The sequence below is a fragment of the Brachyistius frenatus genome, unplaced genomic scaffold (assembly GCF_029030835.1).
Source record: "Brachyistius frenatus isolate BFR_SWC_R1_liver_20210118 unplaced genomic scaffold, ASM2903083v1 Contig_210, whole genome shotgun sequence".
Taxonomy (NCBI): Eukaryota; Metazoa; Chordata; class Actinopteri; family Embiotocidae; genus Brachyistius; species Brachyistius frenatus.
The window spans coordinates 60,538-83,969 of record NW_027210809.1 but is presented as its reverse complement, the minus strand read 5'-3'; the positions used below and the strand labels follow the sequence as shown (position 1 = coordinate 83,969).

Genomic DNA, 23,432 nt, shown 5'->3' with positions numbered 1-23,432 from the left:
TTAATAAAATACAATGAAATAAATGAGAGAAGTAGAAATATGTGTCCAATAAAGTCAAAAAGAAAAAAAGATGTAATATTACAAGTGTGAAGTCGTAAATATGAATATTTTCTTAAAATAAAATAAATGTACTAACTGTACACTAATTGAGAAAAGAAATATGCTGTAAAAAGTCTTTAGTCATATTTTGTGAATCAATTCAATAAAAAAAAAAAAAAAAAAGTTGCTAATCAATTTCACCTTTAATATTTGAGATTTTGTTATTTTTTGGATCACGTGCTTCAGTTTGACATCAACAACAACTTCAGGAGCTGTTTAATTTCATGTGAACACGGGGATGAAGAAGAAGACGCACAGATTATCCGTGTTGTGTGTTTTTGTGTGTGTTTTGTGTGTGTGTGTGTTTGTCTTTTTTTCTGTCTCCTCGGGCTCAAACTGATGGATATCAGGCGATTATTCAAATGTCGGCGGGCCGCGGAAAGACAAACTCTGGAGAAAGAAAGAAAAGAGATCTGTGTAGTTCGGAGGCGTAGTGTGACAGCGAGGCCTCTCGCTGGTTTTGTCTTCTTTCGCTCTTTCTTTCTTGCCTTTTCTTTCAGTGTTTCGGGGGCGGGGCAAGCGGGGGGGATGAGGGGGGGGGGCGGCCGAACGTAGGGGGGTTTATTCCTCCGGTCTTTGTCGTCCAAGAGAAGAAAAAAAAGACACCAGAAGATAAACAGCAGCTCTTTGAAGGCGACCTGAAGGTTTTGTAGGAACACGATCGGCTACAACGGCGGACGGCTAAATTATGATGTCACGGTTCGTTACGAACCGTGACATCACAAACGTTAACCCCCGAGACTTCAAGATTTTATCTCCTTATTAAGATATCGCTTTTCACCCCATTGTTTGGCTAACAACTTTAAAAAGGAGGGACGTCGCGAGAACCGACACTTTGGTACCAAATCAAGTTTCCGACATCGTGACGGTATGTTTTTTTTTTTCTTCAGTACTTCAGCTGTTGGATCCACTGAAAAATGTCGGACGATTCAATTTCAGGGCACTTAACAACATTAAAGTCATTACAACAATATATACAAAGGAACCAAATTCCCACGTAAACTAGTAGAGAAAAAAAAAAAAACATTGAGAGAGAAAAACTTCCGGCACTGGAAAGCAAAAACGATCTTTTAGACAGGAAGAAACCTCCAACAGAACCTAAAGTTTACAATAACAACAACAACAACAACAACACAACAACAACAGGTTCAAGCATCAAAATCAAAACAAATGAAAACCAGAACGAGGCTAGAAGGCCGTGAAACGCTGGCACATTTGGTGAAGAAGCATCTGGTGATAGCGACGACTACAAAAATGTTCTCGGAGTCTCTGGGTTTTTAAGAAAGTGAAGCCAAAGCGTTAAACCGCAGTTCCACTGAGGGCCACTAGGGGCCACTGGGGGCCGGCTCAGTAAACGTTTTCCACAAGTCGTTCAATAAACTCCCTCCTTCTGATCAGTGTTTCCCTCTGGAAATAATTCCAGCATCTATTAAATATTAGCACTAAGCTATGTTTTCAGTGTAGGTGGGCGGGGCAAAGTGTCACAGGAGATCACCTGGAGGTCACCTAGAGGTCACCTGGAGGTTCACCTGGAGGTTCACCTGTCTTCTTGTCAACTTCAGAGTTCAAATTCTCAGGTATGACGTGTTCGCATGTACGAGTGAAACGCTTGCGAGACTAGGTGGTCGCTGCCAGAAAGGGGGCGTGGCTTCACGATCCTTCACATGTACATCGGTTCATTCATCAGCATCGCGGCTAAATGCATTCCTGAGCTGCTGTCAGTCAGAGGCAGAAAAGAGACTTTACAGACCCATTCAGAGCTCAGATGGGACCGCTGCTTAGGCATGCAGCACACACACACACACACACACACACACACACACACACACACACACACACACACACACACACACACACACACACACACACACACACACACACACACACACACACACACACAGATGGCAGTATTCACACTGACGGAGATTGTAAAGTGACTCTGACGTCTGAAAACAGTTATTCTTTAAAAAGTCGTTGAAATTTATCAGAAAGCGCAAAAATCTCAAGACCAATCAAATACCAGGATTTCTACCTGTTGGAACATCCTGGTATTTGTTTTTCATACTCTGTGTTCGGACATCACGAAACAGTTCTGGTACAATCGGCCTTTGGATGCTCAGTATGTTCCCCGAGCTCAGTTTGAGGGTCGAGCTCGACTCGGTGAAGCACCAATCTGTAGAAACGACCTCTGACCTCAGATACAAGCATTTATGAATCAAATATATACTTGAATTAATCAAAATAAAAGCAAATTGGAAACGGACACGCCCGTTTCTCCTGGTAAACCGAGCCACGACTCCTCCGTGTATCTTTGGGGTAATGTTCAACTTTTGAACACGATTTCTATTCTTTTCATTTGTATTCCAAGACGGATGTTAAAAAAAAAGGTGTTTTACTCTTTTAGTGGGACTAAAAACTGAGCAGTCGTTTCCACGACGACTGAGATTTTATAAAAACAAGAATCTGTTGAACGAACGTCTTTAATGCACATTTCTGTGTTTCAGTCTCAAATCGACACCAAGTTTTGTGCACAAAAACTGCATTTTAAAAATTAAACAGCTCTCTGCAAAACACACACACACACACACACACACACACACACACACACACACACACACACACACACACACACACACACACACACACACAGAAACTCCTTGATGTTTTGTTGGATTCAATTCCTGATTGGAGCTTTTAATAAAGACACAAAGAACCTTTGATCGACTGTCGCTGTGTGTGTGTGTGTGTGTGTGTGTGTGTCCTTACAGTTTGTCTACCACAGGCAGATGGACACACACACACACACACACACACACACACACACACACACACACACACACACACACACACACACACACACACACACACACACGGCTGGTCTGAATAGAAGAAGGTTTTCTTTAATGAGAGTGAAATTTAAATCCTGGACATTGTGCTGCTTTTCGGTCGCGGCCAAGAAAGACGAGCAGGTTTTCCTCCGAAACACAGTCAGATGACGTGATTTCTTTTTTTTACACCCGGGAGCTGAAAAACGCGTCTTGTTTCGGAGGTCGGTCACCTGCTGTGAAGTAAAATGGATTTGGGGTTCATTTTGGTGTCTCGCTTTAACAGGAGTTTACACTCAAAATAGAAACACTGAAACTTCACTAATAATGTTGTAAAAAAAAAAAAAAAAAGACAAAAGGTCCACGGTGGAGCCAAAGAACCGAAAAAAACCTCTTTCAGGAGGACATCCGACGCCTCAGAAAAAACACTGGAAGCTTTTTTTAAAAGGACCGCTGACTGAAAATAAGTTATCCAACATCTTCCAGCCCTTCAGGAATTAATAAAGTACCACTATGACATCGTAAAGGGAACCTCGGACTAATCCAACACCTGCCTTTACTGCTGAGCTCTAATCGGCACCAACTGGATGGCTTCAAAAACCCAAACAATCCTCTCGAAAAGCTCAAAGAACGATCTGTGAGACCCCTTTTAAGAACCTCTAAATTCTTTTCATACCTGAAACCTTCTAAAAACCCAGTAGAACCTTGTTGGGTCTCCAGGAACCATTTAAAACACCTCTTGAACCATCAAGAACCCCTAAATGTATTAAAAGGACCTCAAAATCCTACAGTTTCTCTAAAAAAATACTGAAACCTCCTCGAGTGCGCCTGAAGATCCTCTTAAAGAACCAGCAGAACCACTTTAAGTGCTCGAGGAACATCTTGAAAGACCTCTAGAAACTTCTAAAGAATTTGTCCGTAAGGATCTTTGAGGAAACCTTAAACCACCAGAACATTGTTGGATTTCAAGGAACCATTTATTCCATCTCTAGAACCCTTTTAAATCTCCTCTCGAATTTCTAGAAGTCCATGAAGAAACCTTTGAATCTCTTCAAGAACCCCGAAGGACCATGAGATCCTAGAGCTTCTGAATGAAACCAGAACCCTTCTCAAGAACCATCGGGACCTCCTCAAGTTCTCCCGGAGCCTCTTTAAAGGACTCCTGAAACCTTCAAGCATCCTTGAACATCCTCAAGGATCCGTTGAACCAAATACTGTTCGACGAGGACACCTGAAACCATCTGGAAACAGACTGAAACCCGGTTGGATCTCCAGGAACCTTTTAAAGCCTCACTAGGAGGTTATAAAGGAACATTTGAACCTCTTCAAGAACCATTAAGAACCCTGACGTTCTGCAGCGTCTCTGAAACCTGAACGCCGTCTTCAAAAATCACATTAAGTTCAAGAACCTCCAGAACTTCTTAGACTTCTATAACTTTACAAAGAAACCTTTTGGACCTTCTTGAAGAACTTGTGGTTCTGGTTAAAAGTTCTCTAAAGATGTCTAAAAATCTGTCTTAGTTTACTTTGAGCTCTGAACAATTCAGACCTCCGAACCTTCAAACAACCCGCAAACAAGCAGAACATGTCAACACCGGAGAAATAAACAGGCAGAGCGGACAGGTGCTCCGGTTCTCACGACTGCATAACATCCGTGCACGCTCACGCACGCACGCACGCTCACACACAATGTCTGGGGAACTTCGCACAGATTGAGAGCAACAGGCTGAAGTTGGAAACCTTTGAACCCTCCGCGCTGACTTACAGGTATGATGTGAAGACGCTCAGGTTGCTCGGTACCTCCCGGAGCCCCAGGTCCGAGCAGTCCACCCGGTGCAGCAGCCCGTCCACCTCGCACCGGCAGCGGCCAGGGCAGCTGGTCCGCCCCGCCGCCGGGTCCCCGTCCCCGGAGCTCCCCAGCCGGACCACAGGGGGGCTCTTCGCCCCGGCTACGGAGCTCCCCTCCGCGGCCGCGTAGCTCCTCGAGCCGGCCGAGAGGACCGCGAGCGCGGCCAACAAAGCCGCGAACCCCGGCATGTCCCCTCCGCGGTGCGTCCCGAAACTTTCAGGGTCCAAACTCACGAGTGATAACAACACACGGATGAACGTGTCGGCTCTGGTTCTGGTTGTTGGTCTGCCCTCCTCACCGGAACCGGACTGGAAACGGTTCTGATGAAGTGGTTCTGATCCGGATTGTGGAGCGAAAGGAACATTTAAACAGATGAATGAGGTTGCAGCCTGCTGGAGCTCCGGTCGGCTGTTTGGTGGGTGTCCAGGCTGCACGCGTGGAGCTGCACGGTGTGAGAGTGTGAGTGTGTGTGTGTGTGAGTGTGTGTGTGTGTGTGTGTGTGTGTGTGTGTGTGTGTGTGTGAGTCCCTCCACTCACTGCAGGAGTTTGTAAACCTCAGTTCACTTATATCGTCACACAACATCTGAAACGCCTCACTTGTTTTTACACTTTAATTTAACAGATTTTCAGACATTTTATGCACAAAAAAAAAAAATCAACTTTGATTGATTATTGATTTGTGATCTCAGTAAGGATTCCTTCAGAAATGAAGCTTAGAAATAAACTTTTTAACCAACTTCACTTCACATGATGCAGTTGTTGTTTTTAAAAATGATTTTGAGATATTCTGGGCTTTAAACTCCTGATTTGTTGTTTTTGTCATTTTTTTAAGCCTTAAATTATTGATTATCTGTGAAAGCAGCTTCTGTAATGAGGTTGTTTTTTGACTTTTTTGGTGAGTTTTGACTGTTAAACAGCCAGAAAAGAAACTTTATACATTAATCTGGAATGCATGGAAAATAATTGTTGAAAATAAAATATTCAATGTAAGATGTGCAAACTGTAAAATTAATTTACTGCTTTACATTCAGGAAAAAAAAAAAGGAAGCAAATGAGCTTCACATAAGCTAAAACAAAGAGTGTGAAACAGATACAACAGACAAACTTGATTTCTGGACATTTAATGAATTAAATTCAAGTTGCTGATATTCTTAATAATATCTGTGATATTTTAAATAATATATTTAGTTTTCCATACTTTGTTTGCCTTGTGATTCTTTGAAATTGTTTGTTTGTCTCCTTTTTTTTGTCTTTTTTCCAAATATTTGTGGTCATTTTGCATCTTTTTCATTGATTTGCATTTTCTTTGCAGTCGTTTCGTGTCTCTTTGTGTCAGTAATCCTGCCTCACGTGTGCAAACAACGATTTTACATGTAATAAATTAATATATGAACTGAATGCACTTGTGTGTTTTCAATATTTCATTTGTAAAAACATACATTTTTAGTCCCTGGAGATGACCGGGTGTCTCAGGATGGAGGACAAAGGACCAGAAATGCTTCATTTTTATATTTTAATGTACAAATATCATTAATCAGTAAGTAATCAAAGTCACTTAAACTAAACCTGTTGTTTGGGGGATCCTGGAGGTCAAAGGTCACTGTAATCTGTCCCCCCCAAAACCACATCTGAACCCCTTTAAACGTCCCAAAGTGAGGACGTCACTCTCTGAAAAATGTCCCCTCAAAGGTTAAAACACAGACTTTGGGTCCCCACAAAGATAGAAAGACAAGTACACCGAGCCGTGTTTAATAATTAACACCTCTGACTTCCTGTGTGTGTTTTATGAAAATAAGACAGTGACTCTCTATATTGTAGGAATGTGTGTGTGTGTGTGTGTGTGTGTGTGTGTGTGTGTGTGTGTGTGTGTGTGTGTGTGTGTGGGTGTGGGCGGGGGGGTTACAAGGTGAGATATGAAGATGTTATCTCTCTCACACACACACACACACACACACACACACACACACACACACACACACACACACACACACACACACACACACACACCTGAAGCAGTGATGCAACAGTATTAGGCAACCAGGAAAGATATCCGTCTTTATGCTCATTTAAAGGAATAGTTCAACATAAATGTCCTTTTTTTTTTTTTTTAAGTATTTTTACACAATTTAATAATAAAAAAATGTAATGTATTTTTAATTATGTTTTTGTACAAAAAAAGAGAAGAAAACTTTCTGTAAATGTTGTTCAGTGTATTTTGTTTCCTGAGTTTATCCTGGAAGTATTTGAAGTTTCTTTTTAGCTGCTCCTATTTTCAGCTCGACTCTGACCTCCAGTGGCCAAAAGCTGCAGCTGCAGCCAAAAACAGAGGAAGAGGAGGAAGGAGGTTGCAGGAGGTTTTGAGGTTTTGCAGGAGTCCTTGAGGAGTTTCCAGGGATTCTTAAAGAGGCCAGAGAGAGAAATCACTTTCAGTTCAAGGATTTAAAACCAGTTTGTGACACAAAGACTGAAAATCAGGAACTATATCCAGAAGAAGAACGAACCGCGTCAGAGAAGAAGAAAACAGAAAACAATACAAACAGCAAATCAGCAGCAATTTACTCTGAAATAATCCTCACATGACCTGAAGAGCATGATGGGAGCAGTCTGTTCAACCAAAAGATCAAGTCCTCGTTTTGTTCTTTATCATTTCTTTGTTGTTTTGAGTTTGTTTTTGTTTTTTTTACTTATATTTATGTATATATATGTGTACACACACACACACACATATATATATACATCTTTTTAGCTCCTATTGTTTTGACTTTGTAATTAGTACAAATACAGATTTGGGTGTTTTAACTTCTTGTAAATCAAACGTTTCACTTTTTTGTTTCATGGTTTTGACTTTTTATCACTAAAATCTGACATAGCAAAGTAAATAGTTTGTCATTTGATCTAATATTAACGTTATATCTCTTCGTTTTTACCATTTAGCTTCGTCATTTTCACTTTTCGTGTTTTTAGATCATATTTTTAGACTTCGCACGAAAACATTGTGGCATTTTAAATATGAACATCTCATTTAATCTCAGAATTTTGCCGTTTTAACTTCATATCTTTGACTCTCAGAGGTTTTATAAATGAGACAGGATTAATAAACATGATTATTAACACAAAGTGCTTCTGACTTCATTCACGCGCTGCTCTTCACTTCCGCCCAGTTGTATCATTTCTTTAACTGTTTGACGAGCGACGATGACGTTCTCGTCATGTGATGCTGCAGAGAGGAGACGGCTTCAGACGTCTCACTCTGCTGCCACTTCTGAGCACCAGACAGTAGACAGACAAAACGGGACATTTCCTGGTTTTAAAAAACGAATATATATTGTAGATATAGATAAATATTAAAGTCCTGCTTCTCCATCATAATTGTAACATTTTATTTTTACCTTTTAGCTTCTTTTTGTTTTTCTTTCAACCACATTTTTCTCATAATTTTGACATTTTATATTCCTGACTTTTTAAGACCAACTTTGACAAGTTTGTATCATAATGTAGTGTCATGTGATGATCACATTTTTTTTTATTTGAACTGTTTTACTTATAGTTTGGACTTTTTCTTTTCTTTTAAATTTTGACATGTTTAAGTACATTTTTTTTCACTTATTGTCTGATATTTTGACCTCAATATAACAATTTCCGCTCTTTGTACGATCATTCTTAGTCTTCAATTGCAGTATTTTAACTTGTATCCCGTCAGTTTGACTTAATCAAATAATTTCAACTTTTTTGTCTGAATTTTGGAGTTTCATCTCAGCTGACTTTTACATCATTATTTTAACTTTTTACCTTTAAATAGTGTATTTTTGAATTATGTCAACTCATAAATGGTATTTTGTAAGTTAAATCTCTTGACTTTTCAATCTTTCTTTTTTTTTTTACCTAACATAGGTAGGTGTTAATGTTTTAATTTTCCACAAAATGCAAAATGGAATAAAACTAAATGAGAGATATATACACCATTTGTGAAAGAGGATAAAAGAAATACAGCTACGACATAAAAGGGGAGAGTGTAAATTCCTCCTGTCTCCACTTGAAAATATACCGAAGTGAGCCCTCTTTTCTGATATAAACAATCTTCGACGGGCTAGCCGGCTAACAGCTAGCTTCCAGAGACGCCATTAGTTGGGTGAGAACCAGGCTTCGTATCAGGTTCAAACGGGAACCGGTGCCGTTGTTGAGACCCGTTCGCCTCGTCAGCTGTGAGGTGAGATATCGATACAAATCGTCAGGCTCGCTGCGGAGGCTGTTCTCATGATTTCAGCTCCTTTTTTTGTGGAAGTCGGAAGCCGATGTGAACTGCACCGACTTCGGGTTTCCGACGGGAGGTTTTAGCATTAGCAGCCTTTAGCTCGATATAAACGCTGTTCCGATTAAACAAAGGTCGTTTTTTCTGGGATAAAAGTGCGGCCATGGCGGCGGCGGCGGCCGGCAGCAAGACCTACTCCTTCAAGGTGGTGTTACTGGGGGAAGGCTGCGTGGGGAAGACGTCGCTGGTGCTGCGGTACTGCGAGAACAAATTCAACGACAAACACATCACAACTCTACAGGTAAGAATCCACCGACCCGCCGCCGGGCCGGGGGGCAGGGGGGGGGGGGAGGGCCCGGGGGGGTCCTGTCACTCGTATATAAATATTATATATTATTATATATATATATATTGTGTATGTGTGTGTGTTTCTCAACCCGAGTCGTCCCGGATGAGCTGAGTTATGTCGAAATCGAGGTGTGTGTGTGTGTGTGTGTGTGTGTGTGTGTGTGTGTGTGTGTGTGTGTGTGTGTGTGTGTGTGTGTGTTTCTGTGTGTGTGTGTGTGTGTGTGTGTGTGTGTGTGTGTGTGTGTGTGTGTGTCTGTGTGTGTGTGTGTGTGTGTGTGTATCTGTGTGTGTGTGTGTGTGTGTGTGTGTGTGTGTGTGTGTGTGTGTGTGTCTGTGTGTGTGTGTGTGTGTGTGTGTGTATCTGTGTGTGTGTGTGTGTGTGTGTGTATCTGTGTGTGTGTGTGTGTGTGTGTGTGTGTGTGTGTGTGTGTGTGTGTGTGTGTGTGTGTGTGTGTGTGTGTGTATCTGTGTGTATCTGTGTGTATGTGTGTGTGTGTGTGTGTGTGTGTGTGTATCTGTGTGTGTGTGTGTGTGTGTGTGTGTGTGTGTATCTGTGTGTGTGTATCTGTGTGTGTGTGTGTGTGTCTGTGTGTGTGTGTGTGTGTGTGTATGTGTGTGTGTGTGTGTATCTGTGTGTGTGTGTGTGTGTGTGTGTGTGTGTGTGTAACCCTAACCACCTACGGGACTATCAGGCCACGTCAGGTGTTTTTTTCTTCCAGGATATTATTCATGTTCATACACAGCTGAAGAAACAGGTCTGCCATCCGGAGATCAGCAGGTGCTTCCAGCTGCCCCCCCCTCCCCTCCCCACCTCCCCTCCCCCACCTGCCCCCTCAAAACGACCCCCACCCATCAGATAAAAGTTCATTTCCCCGCCGGTTAGATACGAACTTTTAATCGTCGCACATCAAACGAGATTGAGATTCTCTGCAGCGTTAAACGAAGAACGAAGTGAAACTTTCCTTCATTCCTCCAACTCTCAATTATTCAGCTGTCATCGTTCCTCATGAGACTCGCAGAGGAAAAAACATGTTGTCTGTTCATCTGTTGTTGTTCAGATCAGATTTAAGATCGTTGTTTCGTCTTTCAGGATGAACATCGAATGTATTTTAATGTGACGTTAACACGGTAAAAAGCATCACGATATTTTGTCCGGCGAACCATCAGTGATGTCATCAACCATCAGTGATGTCATCGTTGGTTTGTGAACGTTATGAATCCTCCAGTTCAGATTCTGTCCGTCACCATCTTTGCCAGTTCGGAGCGGTTTGGAGCAGGAAGTGACCATATTTGGACGAGCTGGGGGAGGAGCCAGAGGTGGATCTGACCGATCTGATTGGAAAACTAAGAAGAAGGAGTGACTTTAGCTAACAACACCGAGATAACTGATGGACACATTTTATTCACTTTGGATTTGATGAGAGAAGTTGAATGGGAGTCTATGGAGCCGGAGGCTTTTTGGAGCCGACCTCTAGTGGCACTCGCTGGTATTGCAGGTTGTTTTTCTGGAAAAAAAACTACACAGAATAAATGTGTCTTGACTGCTCGCACTCTACTTTCATGTTTTTGTGTTGTGTCCTTCAGGTTTGATAAATCCAGGTTTCTAATAATCGTGTCCTCCTCTTCCTCCTCCTCAGGCGTCCTTCCTCACAAAGAAGCTCAACATCACAGGAAAAAGAGTGAACTTGGCCATCTGGGTGAGTCGGTCACCGTCTACGATGCTGTGTTCGTGCTGCACGTTGGGCCGATGTTGGACCGGTGTTGGACCGGTGTTTGACCGATGTTGGACCGATGTTTGACCGGTGTTGGACCGGTGTTTGACCGATGTTGGACCGGTGTTGGACCGATGTTGGACCGGTGTTTGACCGATGTTTGACCGGTGTTGGACCGGTGTTTGACCGATGTTTGACCGCTGTTTGACCGGTGTTTGACCGGTGTTTGACCGGTGTTTGACCGGTGTTTGACCGGTGTTGGACCGGTGTTTGACCGATGTTGGACCGGTGTTGGACCGGTGTTGGACCGGTGTTTGACCGATGTTGGACCGGTGTTGGACCGGTGTTGGACCGATGTTTGACCGATGTTGGACCGGTGTTTGACCGGTGTTGGACCGGTGTTGGATCGGTGTTGGACCGGTGTTGGACCGGTGTTGGACCGGTGTTGGACCGGTGTTGGACCGGTGTTGGACCGGTGTTGGATCGGTGTTTGACCGGTGTTGGACCGGTGTTTGACCGGTGTTGGACCGGTGTTGGACCGGTGTTTGACCGATGTTTGACCGATGTTTGACCGCTGTTTGACCGATGTTTGACCGGTGTTTGACCGGTGTTGGACCGGTGTTTGACCGGTGTTGGACCGGTGTTTGACCGGTGTTTGACCGGTGTTGGACCGGTGTTGGACCGATGTTTGACCGATGTTGGACCGGTGTTTGACCGATGTTTGACCGGTGTTTGACCGGTGTTTGACCGGTGTTGGACCGATGTTGGACCGATGTTGGACCGGTGTTTGACCGGTGTTGGATCGGTGTTGGACCGGTGTTGGACCGGTGTTTGACCGGTGTTTGACCGATGTTGGACCGGTGTTTGACCGGTGTTGGATCGGTGTTTGACCGGTGTTGGATCGGTGTTGGGCCGATGTTGGACCGGTGTTTGACCGATGTTGGACCGGTGTTTGACCGGTGTTTGACCGGTGTTTGACCGGTGTTGGATCGGTGTTTGACCGGTGTTGGATCGGTGTTTGACCGATGTTGGACCGGTGTTTGACCGATGTTGGACCGGTGTTTGACCGGTGTTGGACCGATGTTGGACCGATGTTGGACCGGTGTTTGACCGGTGTTGGATCGGTGTTTGACCGGTGTTGGACCGGTGTTTGACCGGTGTTTGACCGATGTTGGACCGGTGTTTGACCGATGTTTGACCGATGTTGGACCGGTGTTGGACTGCTGTTGGACCGGTGTTGGACCGGTGTTTGACCGGTGTTGGACCGGTGTTTGACCGGTGTTGGACCGGTGTTGACCGGTGTTTGACCGATGTTTGACCGGTGTTGGACCGGTGTTGGACCGGTGTTTGACCGATGTTGGACCGGTGTTTGACCGGTGTTGGGCCGATGTTTTAACGATGTTTTTTGTGTTTTTTCAGGACACGGCCGGTCAGGAGCGCTTCCACGCTTTAGGTCCCATCTACTACAGAGACTCCAATGGAGCCATACTAGTGTACGACATCACAGACGAAGACTCCTTTCAGAAGGTAACAGGAAGTGACGGGGCTGATGGGAAATGCGGTCTTATCGTGAGAGTTAGGCTACTTTTTTTCCCGCGTCAGTTTGATCGTACAGATTGCGTTAAATAACGTGAACGTACGCAGCTTTGAACTGCTGCCGAGTTGTCTAAAGTGTTTAAAGCTTTTATTTTGACAGCAGAAGAAAACGATGTATTTTATATTTTGGCTGAAAAATCTATAGTGAAGTTTGGACGCGTTTAAACACAAAATTCCTGAATATGTTTTAAAAAAAACTTTGTTTCAGATGGAGCCATGAAAGAGGGATTTATTTTTTATTTTTTTATTCAATACATGAAAGGAGGCTTCAAAATCCATAAAAGCAAAAATAAATTGGATTAAATGAAAATGTCTCCAACAAATTACTGAATGAATCAATTACATTTATTACTTTGACCGAGTTTATAATTTAATTTAATACGAATAACAACCGTGGAACACCAAAACACGTTAATCAAATACAACCAATTGAACTCAGAGTGTCTTTGTTGTTCGGCTCTGAATGTTTGGAGGGTGAAATGTTTGATAACCTCCCGGGTGTGAGTGGCAGGATGACACCGAACAGGGATTTCAGGTATCTCAAACTTACGAGTTAACAAACATTTGCAGACGTTGAGTCCTGATGTTCTTTAAATTTACACTCATCAGCTCATTTAGCCACATTTTCCTGTTTGACATTTAAAGAAAAACCTCAATGTTCCAATAATCTTAAGAACTGATTTCATTACATCACATAAATCAAAATATTTAAGTCTCGTTAGCCTAGCTTAGCATTAGTCACTCCTGTTCGTGTGGCCTCCAATTCTTGTGAAAATATAAATGTATTAAACTAACGCATCAGTTCAAATTGAGAAAGCTGAACACATTTCATCCAGTATCTTACATTTTTTTTACTTTCAGATTTTAAGTGAAGTTTGTGACAACAGTTGACTTTTAAAAGTTTCTCCCGTCATGTTCATCAACTCTGTGAATTTCTTTTAAAAAAGACGAATTCAAACTTTGTGTTTTCTTCCGTTGCAGGTGAAGAACTGGGTGAAAGAGTTGAGGAAAATGTTGGGGAACGAGATTTGTTTATGTATAGTAGGTAAGTTATCGGGAAGGTGGTGGAGACCAAACATGGAGCTAAAAAACATGAGAATATTGGACTTAAATTCAGACCAATTTTTTCACAACTCTTGTTTTTTTATTTTGGCTGAAGGCTTTTTCACAGTTCGACAGAATTTGTAGCGTCTTAAATTATGAATGAAGATAATGGATCAATGACGTTTTCATTTCCAGCCTGTCGTCTGTTAAACGCGCTGAAAGCTGCACTTTGTTTGTTCGCAAAGACGAATGTTCGAGTCTGTTTTATTGCTGCTGTTGCCGTGGTTACCAAATATGAAGTTTGTCTGGATGCGGCTCCATGAGGGAAAATATTTTTCCAGAGTTTTAACTGGATTATGTTGATGACTTTGTGTTCGTCATGTGTTTTGGACGATGATCAGACTGGCAGAGTTCAAATCTGCTGCTTTTTTCAGCCAACTCTGAAAATAAATAGTTTTTTTAGCGGACAGAATTTAATTTAAACTGAACTGTTTCTATTTTATACTCTTATATTTCATTTAGTAACAATTGTACAGAAATCATGTTTAAGGTGAATCTTTGCATTTTCTGTCTCTGCAGGTAATAAAATTGATTTGGACAAAGACAGACATGTTTCAGTGGAAGAAGCAGACAGGTAAGAAATTATTATTATTATTATTATTATTGTGTTTACTGAACAAACCAGTGAACACTGATTTTTCCGTGCTGAGCTGCTGCCTGTGAACAGACCCGATGACCTCTGAGTTCAACAGCAGCTCTGACGTTGTGGACGTCTCTGTTTGTGGACGTCTCTGTTTGTGTGCAGTTATGCCGAGTCGGTGGGAGCCAAACATTACCACACATCAGCCAAGTTAAATAAAGGCATCGAGGAGCTCTTCCTGGATCTCTGTAAAAGTAAGACCCGACTTAAAACACACTTCCAAACACCGTTATGAAACATAAACTAAGTATTCGGACAAAAAAAAAAAAAAAGGCTTTAAAAAGTATTTAAAAGTATTTTTCCTTTTTATTTAAAATATAAAATGTCCTCAAATGTCACTCACTTGAAACTTGTCGCTAAATGTTACAATTTACAGATGTTCCCTAAACGCCTCACATGCACCTTATCCTAGACGCTACAATTTACCAATTATTGCAAGACTCTAAAATTTCCTGACGTCCCCTGAACGCCTCACGTGGACTTGGTGGAGTCTCTGAGCGTTTCCGCTCTTCGTTTCAGGGATGATGGAGACGGCTCGGGCCGAGGAGAGGTTGAAGGGCAACGGAGCCAGCCAATCAGCATCGAGTAGACGGGGCGTACAGATCGTTGACGACGAACCACAGACCACGCCTGCCGGAGGGTGCTGCTCTTCTGGCTAACACACACACACACACACACACACACACACACACACACACACACACACACACACACACTCTTCCTCCCTGCCGTACATGCTTGCAGACATAATATCCACACACATGTATCAGTGTCGTCCGGTTGGTTCGCTCTTCAATAACCTGCTGTGTTCGTTCAGCGCCGCCGCTGCTGCTAAGGACCATGGGAAATCCTATTTAAATTTGTTTAATCCCTCCAAAATAAAAGTAACTGAAGTCCTTCTGATTTAAAACGAGTGTGCTTTCAGTGACTAAATCCCATTTTTAGCACTTTGATTGACGTTGTTTGGCGTGTTGGAGCCTTTAACTGAAGCATCGTTAACATCTGCACAAACCTGCTTCATTTAAGACCTGCAGTCATTTTCACTAAACGGTGGCCGACGCTTCAGCAGATTTATTTCTGTTTTTGTAAACATGCATCCAGATACACACACACACACACACACACACTGTACAAACCTCCATTAATTTTCATGTTTAACTGAGAATACAAACAGAGGAGGAGCAGACTGCAGCGCAACGTCTCCCCCTGCTGGACCAAAGTCAAACTGCAGGCAGGCTGCAAAACATTAAAGGAGTTTTAAACAGTTAAGTAGCTCGTAATTAAAGCAAAATAAACATAAATTAACTTGGTTAAATCAAATTTAAAACCAACCTGTTGACTTTTTTTTTAAATAAACTTAAAGTCTTGAAAATTCCAATTTACAGTTTACAAAAAGAAAAATTTGCAGGTTTTCTAAAAATAAATATCCAAATGCTTTTGTTGAAATTTGACTTTTTTATTATCATTTAATGACCTGAAAATGTCAGAAACTAATAAAAAAAAAAAGTCAACCTTTTCAATCTCTTTTCATCCCGAATCCACATATTTAGTTAAAAATAATATTAAACAAGTATAAAAATATTGCAAAATTTTTGGTCTGTAAATTTGAACTACTTATCACCCAAATAAAATCATACTTGTACATAAAATAAAAGTAAAAATGTTATTGGCAAAATCAGGCCAGCAATTATTGATTGTCAGAAATTGTAATCAATTGTTCAGCCAATAAAGAAACTTAAAAAAATAGTAAATAAAAAGAAAAAAAAAAAGCCCAAAGTGTCGACTTTAAATGTCTAAAACTTAAACATGTTCCATTTATCATAAAAAACAACAAATCTTCAATTCAGAGACAAATTTATATTTGTTTAATCAATCACATTTTTTGTTGCTTAATTAGGTTTATAAATTGATCAGTTGACATTATTTCACCTCTGTTGCTGCTGATCCTCATTTTTTTTTTTTTACTTGTTAAATTTGCAAAATATAAAACAACATTAAAAAGATTCTATAAAATCTTTGGGTTTTTAAAAATGAACAGCTGACGTATTCATTAAAATCAGGTCTGCTGCAAAAATCGGCAACATTTTTTTTCAGTTGAATTAATCAAGTTTATAAAATGTCAGAAAATAATGAAAAAAAAAAAAGTTTTCAAATAATTCATTTTGTCTAAACCTTAAATTTGGTTCAGTTTGCTGAGATCAAAAACAAAAAGTAGAAAGTTTCCCACTAATCGGGCTGAACTAATTTACATTTATGCAAAAAGTACAGCTTCAGATCATATTTTGGGGTTTATGGCGGCGCTCGGCTCGGCTCCTCCTCTGACAGATTTAATGGGATTTTTTTTTTTTTTTAACACATTTCATTTCCCCAGCAGAGAAATAATACTGTGCATGTTTGATTTCTGTAAACAGCTTTGTTTGTCTTACTTTTAAAAGAAATAAATAAAAAAAAACCTAAGCAGCGATTATTTAATAAGTTATACTGACGTGTCGGTGATGGGAAGTTTTCCTCTCTGTACTCGACTGGACTTTTACTTTGTTTTTCCTGCAGGCCGACGTTCATCTCTGAATAATATTGAAAACATAAACACAGCGGACGTTTTTATCTGAATTTGGGGAAAAATCGATGCTCATAGAAGAAAACTCGACGACGTACCGTCCTGTGGTTGAAAAGCAAAACAATTAAACTCGGTTCACTTTTTGGAAATGTAATTTTTTTTTTTTTTTTAAACTGCTCGTGTCAAAGTAAAAGATGTTTTGTAAAGATAAGAAAAATTATAACAATTTACACAATGCATGGAGGTGTCGCACACATTGTCGTTCTTTTAATGCATTCATTTACATTTTCAGATTTGGTATGGAGTCCCGGAGTGTCCAATATTCAACAGATATTTTTCATTTAAATGTGCAATATGTAAAATATTTAGTTTCAAGCACACATTTTTTTTAAATTATCACCAGAATGTGAAGAAATACAAATGTTCAAATTCTGTCAAGATGTCTGTTTTGCAAAGATATGCATTGAAGCAAGCATGCTAACCAGTTATGCTAACCAGGTAGCCCCGCCCCTTACAGTCTTGTAATACCACTTTGTACCACAAGAGGTGATGGTGAGTCCCAGTAACTTCACACAGACACAGATTTTCTTTTACCGTCTTTTATTCTCGTAAATCTTCAGATTCAACAGTTCAGAGCAGAAGAATTGAAAAACAAAGAAGAGATGAAAACTATAAAGAACTTGTATTATTTCTCTGCTTTTACAGACAAACTGGCGTCTTATGAAACTCGACGGCGACTTTCCTCCGTAAACATCCAGATTCTCTCGAGTTATCTCTTCTTTTTACAGGTTTTATTATTTAACGACAAATCCCTCCATCAACACTTTTCAAAATAAAACCCTCAACTTCTCCGTGATGCGACGCAACTTTTCTATTCACTCCGTTTAACGTCGTAACAACAAACGAAGGAAAAACATTCACTAACAAAAAGTACCAAGATATTTATAGATGTCGTATTAAAAAATATATATAACGGGCGAGATTGATTAATTTATTTCACTCAGTTTTAAAGTTTCTGCTGTTAAAATAATAACATTGTTTTATTACAGTGGTTCTGCAGCATAAAACAGGTTTCGGGCACTTATGGTGTCGCGTTTCTTCTCATTTTTGATATTAGTTGATGCATTTTTGGTTTTTCTTCTTCTCATTTGGTTCAAACAAGCGACAAGACAAACTGCAGCCCAGAACCAAAAGTTGAAGCTTTTCAAGTTGACAATCTTGCAAAAATAAAAAGGTTAACTGATAGTTTTATTAATTCTAGTTTTGGGGTCAAACATCTTTGAAAAAGTTTTCAAATGTTCCCGTGTAACAGATATTCAGTTTAGTACCAGATTCAGCAGCAGTTTAGACTTAACTGTGCTTTCTCTTTCAAAGCAGCAAAAATTATTTTCTTGGTAAAGCTTGATATTAAAAAAAAAAAATGAAACGGGCATATTTATCTGGAAAAGGAACGACGCCAGGCGAGCAGGAAGGCGACTCGGTCCTTTAGTACGCCGGCGGGTTGTGCAGCTCCTGGTACTTCGGCGGCGGAGCGAAGAGGGTGGGAACCGAGAGGAAGATGGCCGGTCTGTTGGGGTGACGCATCTGGTGGATCATCACGGACGACAGGATCACACCGAACAGCTGCAGCGACACGGGAAGAGTTAAAGCCGCACGGCGTCGTGGGTTTTGGTTCAGGGACGGCAAATTCAAGATATTAACGCAGTAATTTGACATTTAAGACGTCAAATCTACAAACTTTAAAATGAATCCGTGTAAAACTTCATTTGTTGAGTCAAAAATCTTCAAAACGACAAGAAACGAGTTTTGTTTTTCTAAAGTAACGACTGCGTAAATTAACATGAAATATCACGAAAAGAAAAGTCAAATAAAATTTCTCATGATAACACCTAAAATATTTGTTAATATAAAATGTTTATTTCTTTAGAAAGAAGCACAGAACAAATTTAATTTAAATATTTTAACAGAAATCAATCAAATCATTTTTTATAGCTTTTTAACAAAGATCTGATTCTTTGTCTGAAAATTTAACACCGTTCATAATTTCAAATACATTTTTTTGTCTTTGTTGTAATCAACGTTAGCGTCCGATAATTTCTCGGGACTTAAAATTCTAAAACGACGAGCAATCAAGAAATTCAAAATCAGATTCGAAAAATTGGAGATCACGCCACTTAGCGGAAACAACGTTAAATTTGTCGTCTTCAGTTTAAGAATTTGTCCGTAGCGTAGCTAGCTTCACGCCGTCGAGGACCGACGAACACTTACCGCCAGAATACCGAGCGTGAAGGTGACTCCGATCATGATGTCAACGACCAGCAGGACGTAGTGGAGGATGATCGGGAAGCAGGTCTGCAGACGGCAGGGACAATAACATCGTTATAGTTCATCGTAATTAGTTTCTACAAATCAGCTGACGGATTTGTTTATTTTTGAAAAACGACGCTGGTTTACTGACCTGTGCGTAGACGGACTTGCTCTGCGTGTAAAAAGACTAGAAGAAAACAAACAAACAAAAACGTTACTAACGCGACTCACGAGAGATTTGGCGCTAGCCGTCGAGCGCGATCGTACTCACGTTGTAGGTGACGGTCTTGCACTCGTCCTCCCCCAGCTGGTTGCACAAGCACGAGTCGGGGATGTTGTTCTCCCAGTCGGTGTAGCTGAACAGACCGCAGCAGTGCGCCTGAAAACCACCGAAGAAGACGTGAACAGGAGCGTTAGCGATCGGAAGAAGAGGCGACGGCCGAAGTCTTAAATGCGTACGTTTCCGGCCTTCGGCAGTTTTGATAATTCATTGTTTGAGCAACCGTCGTAAATTCGATGCTTCAAGCTTGTCGAATGTGAGTTTTTTTTAGTGTTGGGTGACTTCAGACGCTGGTTTCTGTCTCATCCGAGTCTATTTTTTGGAGCCAGTCCCTGCTGGCCGTCAGTGGTATTGCACTTTAAGGCAACATTAAATCCCCTGCAGTATAATTTCCATTAACCTCCATTATTATAAAAGAGACATTTAAAACTGATGTCAGGAAACTTTCAACAGCAAAACAGGTCAGTTTCTACTCTTACGAAGTTTTCATCCACGGTTTTATCCATCAACAGTTTCTCTTCCTGGTAGAAGAGAAATAAAAATCTAAACGATATGAACTCCGCTGAACGTAGGAGGAAGTCCATCTCACCTGCGTCTGCAGGGCGTCGGCCATAGACTTCACGTCTTCTTTAGTTTGGTCCAGAGGCAGGAATTCACGAAACTTGGACGCCAACACGCCTCGCAGCTACGAAACACAAAACACCGTTAAGTCGGTAAAACTTCTGTTACGGAGTCGAAGCAGCAGCAGGAGTCCAGAGTGGAGCGTCAGGACGGTTACGTCAGGACGGTTACCTCAGGACGGGCGATGGCGCTGGGGACGCCGACTCGGAGCATCAGCAGAGTACCGATGACCATACACACCAGGAACTGCAGAGAGACGCAGGAAAACACCATCAACAGTTTATTTAACCTCAAAAATTCAGGTTAAACTCAGGAGGAGGCGGTAAATTATCTATAAAACTTTATTATACAGATTCTATATTTCACAGCTAAATCCCTAAAAATATCAGGAATTAATCTGGAAATTTCCAAAAAGTTCTGCAGTTTGGTTCCAAATATAGTGGAAAAAGTCTGAAGTCAACGTAAAATAAATCATGTCTTAAATAAATGAAATACAGCTCATAAACCAATGTTAATGTAAGCCAGTGCTTTAAATTCATCTAAACTTGGAATCTTCATAGTTTTGAGTTGCCATGTTACAAATATTACTTTTTAAATTTGATTTCATGGCTTATTTTTGCAGGGAAAACACATTTAAAATGAATTTCACCATGAAGTCAATCATTAAAATCAGTCACAAATATGATAAATACAAAATGATCATTGGTAAAAATCATTTCAAACACGGAAAAACTTCCTGATTTTCACATTTTTGTTGACATTAACTTCCACGTATTGACTTCTTTAATCCTCTAAATCTCACCAGCGGGTTTAAAAGACGCGTTTTCTTCAAGAAAAACACTCGTCTGTGATTTCTGCCGTTCTGATTGATCAACTTCACAAAGTGTCGTTGGAGTTCTTCCTCTCCAGCCTGAGTTTATGTTCTCACTACGTTTCTATCTGCTTTCCTCCGACTGAAGTAACGAAATACGAGAACGACACGGAGCCTGTAGAAATAATGATTTCAGAGTCTGAGGAGGAAGTAAAATGTTGGACATGAAAGCAACCTGCACAAAAACAGGAAGTAGAGGAACTGTAGACGCCTGTTCTCACTTCAACTGGTCGGTCTGGTTTTTATTATTTTATCAGTTTGGTTTCCCCCTCAGAGAATAAACAGATTCATCAGGTGTGTTTGACTTCCCCTTTTTTTTTTTCTTTCTTTTTAAATCGGAGCCGGTTTCACTCTGAAGCTTCAAACTCACTGCTATCAGGGCCCCTTTGCTCTCCCTGTGGGCCCCGTAGGCTCCCAGGATGGCGATCGCCATGGTAACGGCGCCCACCACGTAGAGGACGATGAGGCCGGTGGTGCGACCTTCCAGCTGCAGGCAGAAAGAACAGGAAGCAGTCAGACCGGTTTCGTTTGTACGTTTACATTTTAGTTAGTTTTTTTCCTCCTGCGTGTTCGCTCACGTTCTCTCCTCCCTGAATGTTGGTGAGGACCTGAGACACCAGAGCGAGGCCGAGGATGACGCCGCCGACGACCTGCGACACAAAAAATAACTTTTATTACAACCGCCAATAAAGACGAGGGCGAAGTCCTTCGAGTCCTCGGGGAGTTTACAGATCGGTGGGATGACTCGGCACAAAGTTACGTCATTTCTTTTACAGATGTTTCACAATTTTAACTTGGTCACATGGATTTCCACAGTTCTTCCTCAGATTGCTTTAAAAGCAGCAGATTCTCACATTTCAAACACTTAAAACCAACATTTTGTTCTTGTTAACCGACTAAAAACGAGGATAAATCTGCTGATTGTGAAACTACATCAGAGCTCTGAGGACTAAAACCTGATCTCATGAAGGAAAATGTTCATGTCAGCTGGAAACCACAAACAATTCAATGACCTCAATTTCATCAGAAAAACAACCCAAAGGTTACTGGAGATGAACATCAAGGGCTTTTATTGTGAAATCTAAACTTTCTTCTGCAGCTTCCGGTTTAGATTTTAATTGGTTTTGTCTTCTTCTGTCTGACACCATTTCTTTCTTTCAGGTTTCCATCTATTGTTCGGAGATGAATACATAACTTTAATTTTTTTTAAATACATAATTAGACCAAATTAATTTGGTTAATTAGTTTTAAATAAACAAGAAAAACTCAAAGTTAAACACATTCTGTAAGCTGCTTTCAAGGATTACAGACAATGACTGAGCACATTTAAACTTTACAATTATATATCTCCGTTTGTTTTCTTTTAAGAATATTTTAACTTAAAAGTATTTTTTTATAAACTTCTGTAAAACTGCAGCTCAACTTTTTGAGTTAAAAACCGTCTGACTGATGTTGATTTAAGGATTTAACGTGTTAATAAACGTCTGTTTCGGAGAGGTGACGTAAGGACGGGCCCGTCGGGCTCCCAGCTGACCTACGCACTTTAAATTCCCGCAGGGTTGCGGGATCAAAGCTGCGGGATCAAAGCTCAGCAACGGATCGAGCTCAGAAAACTCACCGCGAAGAAGATGTTGAAGATGGTGAAGACGCGTTTGAGGCCTGTGTTGATCTGCGCCATGTCTGCAGCCACAATCACAACAAAACACGGAGAAACAAAGTCCTGCAAGATCTCCGACAGCTGCTGAAGAAGTGAGGTCGTTAGAAGTGAGGGGGTCGGCGGGGTGAGCTGGTTTTAAGTGACGGGAGGGGCCCGCGGCGGGCGGGGCTTCCAGTAAACAGTGGAGGAACCGAAGAATGAGATTTGGAGACTTCCGGCGGCGCTTCACAAGAAAACTGAGTAGGAGGACGGAGGAGGAGAGAGGAGGAGGAGGAGGAGGAGAGAGGAGGAGGAGGAGGAAGGAGGAGAGAGGAGAGAGGAAGGAGGAGGGAGGAGGAGGAGGAGAGAGAGAGAGAGGAGGAGGAGGAGGAGAGAGGAGAGAGGAGCTCCATTCCAGGAAGACCAGTGGAAAGTTTTTGCTGGTATTTTGTCCGAACATGAATTATTGAAAAAGTGAATCCAGGAAATGATGCTTTTCTGCGTCTTGTTCATCCTGAAAATACAAACATGAAGTTCCTCCAGTTTCTGTCACATCATAATACTGTTTGTTGTTGTTTTGTGTCTCTTTTCTGTCGTCTTTCATCTGTTTGTGGTTTTGTGTTTGTTTGTGTTTTGTGTTTGTTTGTGTTTGTTTGTGTTTTGTGTTTGTTTGTGTTTTGTGTTTGTTTGTAGTTTTGTGTTTGTTTGTGTTTTGTGTTTATTTGTGTTTTGTGTTTG

At 41.2% G+C, this 23,432-nt stretch overlaps 3 protein-coding genes across 4 annotated transcripts in view; 1 reads left to right on the top strand and 2 right to left on the bottom strand.

Annotated features, from left to right (window-relative positions):
- Positions 1-5,255, bottom strand: part of LOC138633151 (leucine-rich repeat-containing G-protein coupled receptor 5-like) — a 28,718-nt gene extending 23,463 nt beyond the window's left edge. The window contains 1 exon segment of the mRNA XM_069719227.1: positions 4,690-5,255. Within this exon segment, the coding sequence (XP_069575328.1) occupies positions 4,690-4,961 (272 nt within the window). The 5' untranslated portion in view covers positions 4,962-5,255.
- Positions 5,256-8,853: 3,598 nt separating this feature from the next.
- Positions 8,854-17,216, top strand: rab21 (RAB21, member RAS oncogene family). 2 transcript variants are annotated; one of them, XM_069719233.1, is made up of 8 exons: positions 8,854-8,980; positions 9,179-9,323; positions 11,008-11,067; positions 12,502-12,609; positions 13,660-13,723; positions 14,302-14,356; positions 14,528-14,616; positions 14,942-17,216. In XM_069719233.1, exons 2-8 carry the CDS (start codon positions 9,186-9,188, stop codon positions 15,079-15,081), a joined length of 654 nt encoding a protein of 217 aa, XP_069575334.1. In that variant the 5' UTR covers positions 8,854-8,980; positions 9,179-9,185; the 3' UTR covers positions 15,082-17,216. The 2 variants fall into 2 exon arrangements, with proteins under 2 accessions (XP_069575334.1, XP_069575333.1); XM_069719232.1 differs by having other exon boundaries at positions 8,855-9,323.
- A 719-nt stretch (positions 17,217-17,935) lies between these two features.
- On the bottom strand, positions 17,936-22,883 carry LOC138633146 (tetraspanin-8-like). The gene is made up of 9 exons (XM_069719211.1): positions 22,677-22,883; positions 21,637-21,708; positions 21,429-21,545; positions 20,359-20,433; positions 20,156-20,251; positions 19,558-19,665; positions 19,438-19,473; positions 19,248-19,331; positions 17,936-18,602 (listed from the first exon to the last, which is right to left on the bottom strand). Exons 1-9 carry the CDS (start codon positions 22,734-22,736, stop codon positions 18,465-18,467), a joined length of 786 nt encoding a protein of 261 aa, XP_069575312.1. The 5' UTR covers positions 22,737-22,883; the 3' UTR covers positions 17,936-18,464.
- Positions 22,884-23,432: the final 549 nt, after the last annotated feature.

Excerpts from the sequence above, each read along its gene's own strand:
- rab21 (XM_069719233.1), top strand. The coding sequence starts at position 9,186 with ATGGCGGCGGCGGCGGCCGGCAGCAAGACCTACTCCTTCAAGGTGGTG. Across the intron at positions 9,324-11,007 it reads AACACATCACAACTCTACAG|GCGTCCTTCCTCACAAAGAA; the intron begins GTAAGAATCCAC and ends CCTCCTCCTCAG. Across the intron at positions 12,610-13,659 it reads ACGAAGACTCCTTTCAGAAG|GTGAAGAACTGGGTGAAAGA; the intron begins GTAACAGGAAGT and ends CTTCCGTTGCAG.
- LOC138633146 (XM_069719211.1), bottom strand. The coding sequence starts at position 22,736 with ATGGCGCAGATCAACACAGGCCTCAAACGCGTCTTCACCATCTTCAAC. Across the intron at positions 20,252-20,358 it reads GCGCCATCGCCCGTCCTGAG|CTGCGAGGCGTGTTGGCGTC; the intron begins GTAACCGTCCTG and ends TGTGTTTCGTAG. Across the intron at positions 19,474-19,557 it reads GCAAGACCGTCACCTACAAC|TCTTTTTACACGCAGAGCAA; the intron begins GTGAGTACGATC and ends GTTTTCTTCTAG.